Source organism: Malus domestica, chromosome 14 (genome assembly GCF_042453785.1).
Source record: "Malus domestica chromosome 14, GDT2T_hap1".
Lineage (NCBI taxonomy): Eukaryota > Viridiplantae > Streptophyta > Magnoliopsida > Rosales > Rosaceae > Malus > Malus domestica.
In genome coordinates this window covers 6673934-6682075 of record NC_091674.1, presented here as the reverse complement: position 1 = coordinate 6682075, position 8142 = coordinate 6673934, and the positions used below count along the sequence as shown (strand labels likewise).

At 36.7% G+C, this 8142-nt stretch overlaps 1 protein-coding gene across 1 annotated transcript; it reads left to right on the top strand.

The window, feature by feature from the left end:
* Positions 1 to 4869: 4869 nt before the first annotated feature.
* Positions 4870 to 7802, top strand: LOC103424321 (uncharacterized). The gene is made up of 3 exons (XM_070812387.1): positions 4870 to 5188; positions 5811 to 6441; positions 6500 to 7802. Exons 2-3 carry the CDS (start codon positions 5811 to 5813, stop codon positions 7654 to 7656), a joined length of 1788 nt encoding a protein of 595 aa, XP_070668488.1. The 5' UTR covers positions 4870 to 5188; the 3' UTR covers positions 7657 to 7802.
* Positions 7803 to 8142: the final 340 nt, after the last annotated feature.

Below are 8142 nucleotides of genomic sequence, written 5' to 3'. Positions count from 1 at the left end.
GGTTAAAGTACATACAAAGTTTTCTCAGAATTCGAATAGAAAAAACGATCAATCAATAGACAAATTTTAAGGCTCAAAGGTACTTGCAGGGTGAAGTGCAATGAATTCGAAGATGGCGCAGGGAACAAGGACCTTGTTTCAGAAAGGAAAGATGCCTAGGCGAGTGGGAAGCTCCACTGATTCCACCATACTTGGAAGTTGCACAAAGAGAAGAAAAAGAAAAAGATTAGAGGATGAGGTAGAGAACAGAGGCATTACCATATAAGTGCCTAACCCAAAAACAAAAAACTTAACACAGAATTATGGATGTTGTTGTACACCATTTTAAATGAAACTGAAAATTCATGACTACGACTTATTTTATAGAATCTCCAAATGGAAAGTTAACCACCGAATGTTTGAATAACTCGAAGAACTTTCTCATGCACCATAAAGTTCCTAAAACCAATCCCTTGACAACAACTCAAAGTGAAATAAAGTGAATTCAACATAGAAACTTCTATAATTTCACATGTTTCCTAAAATTACCCCAATTCAAGAGCAATATCAAAGTGCTATTTGCCCCAATTCAAGAAGCAGAAATCACACTAATCCTAAATATCCATACAAAAATATCTTCATTTGAGCAATATCCTCCTAAATTTAGCATCCATTGTTTTCATACATTCATAAATTCATACCTAACAACAAAATAATATATATATATATATATATATATATATATATAAAGGTCAAAAATGGACCAACATGACCTCTTGCATTTAAATTTTTGAACCCACAAGTCAAATAATTTCAACAAAAAATTGATATTTTGGATTTCCAATTTCATATCCTTTCAAGAAAGGGTAAATTACAAAGTAGCCCCTCAGGTTTTGAGGTTTATTACAACCCCATACAACAACTTCAAAACATTTCACTTTCATACCTCAAGTACTATTTTATTTCAATATAATACATCCTTTAGATTTTCCATTCATTAATCTGTTAAATGCTAACGTGGCTGCCAAATGTCTGCCACGTGGCAAATAAAAATTTTTTTAAATTTTTTTTAAAACCTGAATTTTCTCAAAAAAAAAAAAAAAAACCCAGATCTGCAAGAAGAAGAAGAATAGGGATGAAGAAAGAATAAAAAAAAAATTGTCCTCCCCCCCTCCAGTGACCCAGAAGAAGAAGAAGAAGAGGAGGGAGGAAGAAAAGAAAAAAAAAAATTTGTCCCTAACCCTCCCCCCAACCCCAGCGACAAAGAAGAAGAAGAGGAAGAAGAAGAGGGAGGAAGAAAAGAAAATTTTTTTTTTGTCCCAAACCCCCCCCCCCCCAACCCAAACGACAAAGAAGAAGAAGAAGAGGGAGGAAGAAAAGAAAAAAAAAAAAAAGCCCCCCCCCGCCCCCCTTTTCCCATCCCCGCCTCCCTCCCCCCGCCCGCGCCCAACGACCCCTCCCCCCCGGCGCCCAGCGTCTTCTTGTTGCAGATCTAGGTTTCTATTTTTTTTTTTTTTTAATTTTCTTCCTCCTTCTTCTTCTTGCAGTGGGTTTCTATTTTTTTTTTCTTTTTCTTTCTTCCTCCCTCCTCTTCTTCTTCTTGCAGATGTCGGTTTCAAATTTGTTTTTTTTTTTTTGAGAAAATTCAGGTTTCTTAAAAAAAATTTAAAAATTATTTTATTTGCCACATGGTAGACATTTGGCAGCCACGTGGCATATATGTGGCAGCCACGTCAGCATTTAACAGATCAATGGATGGAAAATCTAACGGATGTATTATATTGAAATAAAATAGTACTTGAGGTATGAAAGTGAAATGTTTTAAAGTTGTTGTATGAAATTGAAATAGACCTCAAACCTGAGGTATGAAAATGTAATTTACCCTTCAAGAAATGATAAAAAAAACTAAATTTTTAACATGCCAAAAACTGAAAATCCAATCTTTGGGAGAAATCCATGAGAGCATGTAGTTTTATAAGCCAAAATATATTCCTTACCTCAACTAATTGGATTAACCAGTAGAGCTAATTATTATGTAATAACACATCTAGAGCTATCAGCTATCAACTAAATAAAAAAATAAAAAATCTTATTTTGTATAATGGCACGTGTCGCAACGAGAACGATTAACCAGCAGAGCATGCAGTTTTCGGATAATGACACGTGGCGCAACGAGAATGATTAAATATTTTATCCGAAATTACAAATTAAATTATTTTGTATTATTTTATAAATAAAAAAATACTAATATTTTATTACCTATTGCTAGGGCTATTCAGTGTAAGGATGAAGATGCAAAAGACAGTTACTGTTCACTGGGTGGATTAAATAGTGAATAGCCTTGGGGGGGGCCTTTGCAATGGTGGAATTGCTCTAAGCTCTCCAAAGCTTAAGCAAAACCCACTCTCCTCAATGTTGTAAAAAAATAAGAAAAAAACAGTCACTCATAATTTGAAATAATTCAAAATTGCAAGCAAGAAACGCTCCAATTCAAAAAGTTTTTGAAAGTGCTATTATATTGTTAAGATTTATAATTTGTCATGGTATGTTCACATACATTTTACCTGCTTATCATGCATGCTTGCATTGATGTAGTACTTACCCCGGGCCAGGGCTAGGCTTCGCGTTATGTTCACATCGCATCGCAAGCTCACTTTGAATCCATTGTAGGTGCCAGTCCTGTCCTAGGTTGCAATAGGCAACTAGGACTCATATATGATGCACCTAGCGCCAGTCTTCATATGATTGTAGTAACAGAGCGTATATTATGATTACACGTAGTCCTGTTCATACCAAAATTCTCTGCATGAACTTGTGTGTTAGCATAGATTGATGAGCACTTGATTTTCTTATGCCACAGCCGAGACTCTATGGTTTTGTGTATTTGTTGAATTATTGTTGAATTACCTTGATTTCATACTTATATGTAGTATGATTTTCTGGAAACTATATTTGTTTTATGGCGAGGGGTTAGTATGTTTGGAAAAATAAATGTGTTTTATAAACCTTTGTTTTTGCCCACTCACACCTTCTATTTTTTCGCCCCTCCAGGATTTCATTAGTTGAATCCTCTGTGGTGCACGAGGGACCTTGGCGATTCTGACATCTCCCTAAATAAATGTATGAGCTTATTTCCGGTTGTGTAATAAGTACTTTAACTAAATTTGACTACTCTACTTATGTAATACTGTCATCTATGCTCTGACTAATGTTTTATGGGTTCTTCCCACTACTGCACACTCTCTTGATTAGCTTAAATAAATTCTAGTTTTGATTTAAATTTATCCAGATTTTATACATCATTTACCTTTTGGCTACGTCACCTTCAGGTGATGGCCAACATGCCTCGCCTCCGGTCGGGGTGTGTCACAAACCGAATGTACTTGCCCTGACCCGCGGATCCAAGACCCATTTGCCCACCCCTAGATTGAAGTCTTCAATCTTCAAGTTTGTTAGTTTTTCTTACTTTCTTTGTTGTTTATATTAATTTTGTATACAATTTATATTGTAATTTTTACTATGATTATTATCATTAAAATTCTTGTATTATTTTATATTTTCTAATATTGCTCAAATACTATATAGTATGATCTTTGTAAAATAATCTTATAAATGAAGTTAAATATTTGTCGCACGAAAAAGAAAATTCAATGACCTAAACCAACCAGAATTATTAAAGGTTAACAAATTATTAGATTCTTTTAATTTTCGTGCAATGCAAGCTATCAAATTTAATGTACAACGATAAATAAATAAACATGGCCTAGTCATCAAAGATTCTTAAATTCTTAACGTAAGGGTCATGACACACAAGATCATAAAGTTAAAAATTAAAATAAAATATATTTTCTTCTCAACTCTCCGACCTCCTCTCTAACATTTACCCTTCTCTTTTTTATGTCACAGCCTTTATCATTTTTCAGATCGAAAGTTTTATCTCTTATATGTGTTATTTCTCATTGATTTGCATTTTTATGTAAAGAGAAAGCGTAATTATATCTCATATAATTTTTCTTATGAATTTTTTTAAAAGAAATTTAATGAAATGTCCTTAATTGTCTAAAAGAAACAAACACGATGATTAAATTAGCCAAATTGAAAACATGGAGACTAAATTGGCAAGATAACTATAACACAGATATCATTTTGACATTTAAACCAAAAAAAAAAAAAAACGAGCATGCCTTTTGCTTTTTTTTTTTTTGAATCACACCTTTGCCTTTTGTTTGCCTTGCCTTCTACTTTAAGCACATCTGGCTATTTACTTACGGGTCATGCTAGGAATATTAAATTTAGAGACTAAATTTGTAAACTAAGTAACGTGTTGCTAATATGAATGAACACGTTTATCAACACTTAAGTAATAAACAAATCATCAACTTTCATGTCCTTTAGTTTTGCAAATTTTGTCTATAAATTTAGTTTTCCTAACATTACTATTTACTTATTAACATGCTTCTCTGAGTAAATCTAGGGCCCCAATGCTGCGCATACAATAATGTCACATCTTACATTATTCATATGCGGTGAGTGCTTCTCAAAAACTGTCTATGAAAAATTAGATGAATTTAGTAGATGTACAGAAACAAGAAAGTATTTTACCCCGTCCACTAAATTAATGGAAGTTCTTGTTTCTCAGTATCTTATTTGAAAATTGCTTCTCAATACAAATACGGGAGCACAAATTAGACCCAAATCAAATTTGTAACGGAAAAACTACACTGTTTAAAGTTTGATAATAACCGATAAATTTTAACACGGGCTTGTAATCGTACAAGTGAAAACTATCGGTGGGTTACTGTTTAGAAAAAGAAATATCTGACTTTGGTGTTGTCTTTTGTGGGTTTTATTTTCTTTAAATAAAGGTTTTCCCTTTGAGGAAAGCACTCACCCACCAACGAAATCCACCTCTGCTTTCTCTCCCTCAACCCAAGACTTCCTCTCTCTGTGTCCTCCCTCACGCACTCTCTCTTCCGCCCTCACTGTGCATACTGTGCACACACGGTGCACAACTTTTCCGGTCACCATCGCCCAAATCAAGGGCACCACCAGTTTCCGCTCTCCTCACAAGGCCAGAACACCTAGCCTCCTCGTCTCGGCCGAGGCTCGAGACCACCACCATTGGACTCACCTCGAGTTTGGGAGCAAAGCCCAGATTCCAATCGGACGTCAAAGCACGCACGGCAGGCGTACGAGTCCGGCGGTCGAGGTTTGTGTACAACTTTTTCTTCGTAATTCAACTTTTAAATAATATTTCTTCATGAAAACGAATGGGAACTTGAAAACTTTATAAATAAAAACAAAATAAAATAAAGGAAAAAGTAAATAATATCAGTATTAATTTTTTAATGTTAAAATATGATTTTTCGTTAAAATGATCTTGCTCTTGTATTCTTTATTTTTTGTTTTTTGAGTGAAACAATAACTTTAGTAATTTAAATGTTAGATTACCCACCAATGTCAAGCACAACACATTTCTACCACTGGTAAATTGATAAATGATCACTTACTTTCCTCTTGTATTCTTGATTAGTATGTTTCTTATTTTTTAATATTTTAATAACCTATTTTATTCAGGGACTTTAACGAAAAACACCGGTACTGTTCATTTTAACGAAAAACCATATTTTTACACTAAAAAGTCAATCATGCTATTATTCACTTTACTCTTTATTTTGTCATTTTTCAAATCTTTTTCATTAGTTTTTCTTTTTATTTATGATTAATTTATTGGTAGAAATTTGCATTCATGTTTATAAGTTTTTAGTTGTTATCATATTAGTTGGTAATATCTACTAAATTAAGTGGTACTGCATGCATCGGATAAATAGATGGATCCGATAATTCACAAGCATTCATGGACTTTCAAGGAAGAGACGGAGAATGATGGTCCACCGCGGTTCTGTAAGGGGTGCCTAGAACCAGTGCTTGGGCCTCACTACACTTGCGACATGTGTGACGTCAATATACATCAGTCATGTGCGGAGTTACCCCGTGAGATCCACCACCCGCTCCACCCCAAACACCCTCTTATTCTCAGAAACCTAGATCGGCCAAGGCACTGGGGCTCCAAATGTGGTGTGTGTAGCCAGTTATATCCACAAGAATGGTTACTTGCTTACTGTTGTTCCGAATGCAACTTCTGGATAGACATCAAATGTGCTTTCGAGTGGCAAAACGACGGTCATGAGCACATCTTCACCATTATGAGGAGGCCCATTAAATTCACTTGCGATGTCTGTGGCCAAGGGGATGACAATATTCAATACAACTCCTACATCTGTAAAATCTGCCAGCTCATTGTCCATCGCACATGCTCTTGGTTACCGCTCCAAGTCAAAATACCACGCCACCAACACCGCCTCAAGCTTACCTGGTGGTTCCAAGACATGTACCCCAAATACCAAGATTTCTGTGACATTTGCGCAGAAAACATGGAGGAAAACCGTGCTATGTATTGTTGTTCATGAATGTCGTGGTTATGCTGCCCACTGTAAATGCTTAAGAAAAGAGAGGTAAATCATGAACATCCTCGTCGATGATGATGATGATGATGATGATGAACCATCCACATCCAGATGTCCCCCAGCCAATGAGACCAACGCTGATGATCATGAAGCCCTGCAGGTCGAGCACTTCAGTCATCAACACAAGTTAACCCTCATTGATGGCCAAGAGGTGGCAAGACAAGACGACCAAGATGAAGGAATTACTTGCAACGGTTGCATGCTACCCATCATGAGGGGTGAGTCTTATAGGTCATGCACAGAACAAGCAATAGAAAAGCCATGTAATTTCTCTCTCCACATAAATTGTGCTAAATTACCCCGAAAGAGGCTTCTCCCACTTCACGAACACGAGCTCACACTCCTTCCAAAGGCATCTTTTGTTGGTGGCGTGTTTAAGTGTCACATGTGCGAGTCCTTGAGCCAAGGTTTCTCGTACAGTTGTGGAGATTGCGACTTCTACCTGGACCTTTATTGCAGCAGTCTTTATGAGCGTAAGACGATCCTTTGTGATGCTCATGTTCACACCCTCCAGTTCAGCAGACAGCTCGTGTCCTGCAGCAGTTGTGGTACTCGTGATAAGAATTTCTGCTTCAGATGTATCAGTAAGAGATGCGACTTCCGTCTGTGTATTCCTTGTGTTAAATTACCTCTTATAGTCAGGTACAAATACGACAATCATCCTCTCAGACTCACTTATGCTAGTGTTAAAAATGACGTCCTTGAGTACTATTGTGACATATGCGAAGGAATACGAGATCGAAAACATTGGTTCTACTCCTGCCCGGATTGTGACTTTGAATGTCATCCTGATTGCATTCGAGGGAGGTATCCGCAAGTCAAGTTAGGGGGCTCTTACAAGCATGATGATCACCAGCACCATGTCGCTCTTGTTGATAAGAGAAAAAGCGCGATTCCTAATGATAAGAGAGAGCGCTTACGTCCGTGTCCCGACTGTCTTAACATGTGCGTAGGATTGGTTTGTGAATGTTTGGAGTGTGGTATTAATATACACCTGGAGCACGAGTGGGCGGCGGATAATAGGGGATTTCTCGAGTTGTTGGCTGACTTGCTTAAGATGTTCATTCCTTCTAATGAGCCCGATAATAATAGCAGTAGATGGCGTCAGGGTATTCACGGTACAGAGTTCAGGGTACCAAAACATGTTTAGCCATTAATGGTAGCAACACTTTAACGAAGGGTGTTTCATTCTCAAATACTTTTTGTTTTGTATTACGCATTGGTTCAATTTGTTTGAGTGTTACTATGAGTTTGTAAACTTATCCAACAAATTATTTGATGTTAATCTGCAAACAACTCTGTACCCAACAACTTTTCTTGTTTTCGAACCATGGCATCCAACTAGGTACAAGAGAGAGATGCGTGCAAGTGCGCCCCTGATGGCTGCTGCCAACATATAAACAGAGCGAGGGTTCGTCTGTGCTCGAGCGAAATAGAAGAGAGATGAATAAAAACTAGTTTTAATGGTTCTATTGATAGAGAGAGAGAGCATAAAAATCTGTGAAATAGAAAATGAAATACAGGATTCTAACAGAAGCGCTAGTAAATTCAAACAAGTAGGCTTAAAATGACAAGGAAATATGGGAGAAGGCAACATCAAGCCATCGCAGGTTCGATAATTTCCAGAGTGCGAGTG

What these genes read in the sequence shown, in the direction of transcription:
- LOC103424321 (XM_070812387.1), top strand. Translation starts at nt 5,811, where the DNA reads ATGGATCCGATAATTCACAAGCATTCATGGACTTTCAAGGAAGAGACG. An exon ending in AAACCGTGCTATGTATTGTT is followed by an intron (nt 6,442 to 6,499) that starts GTTCATGAATGT and finishes AAGAGAGGTAAA; the next exon opens with TCATGAACATCCTCGTCGAT.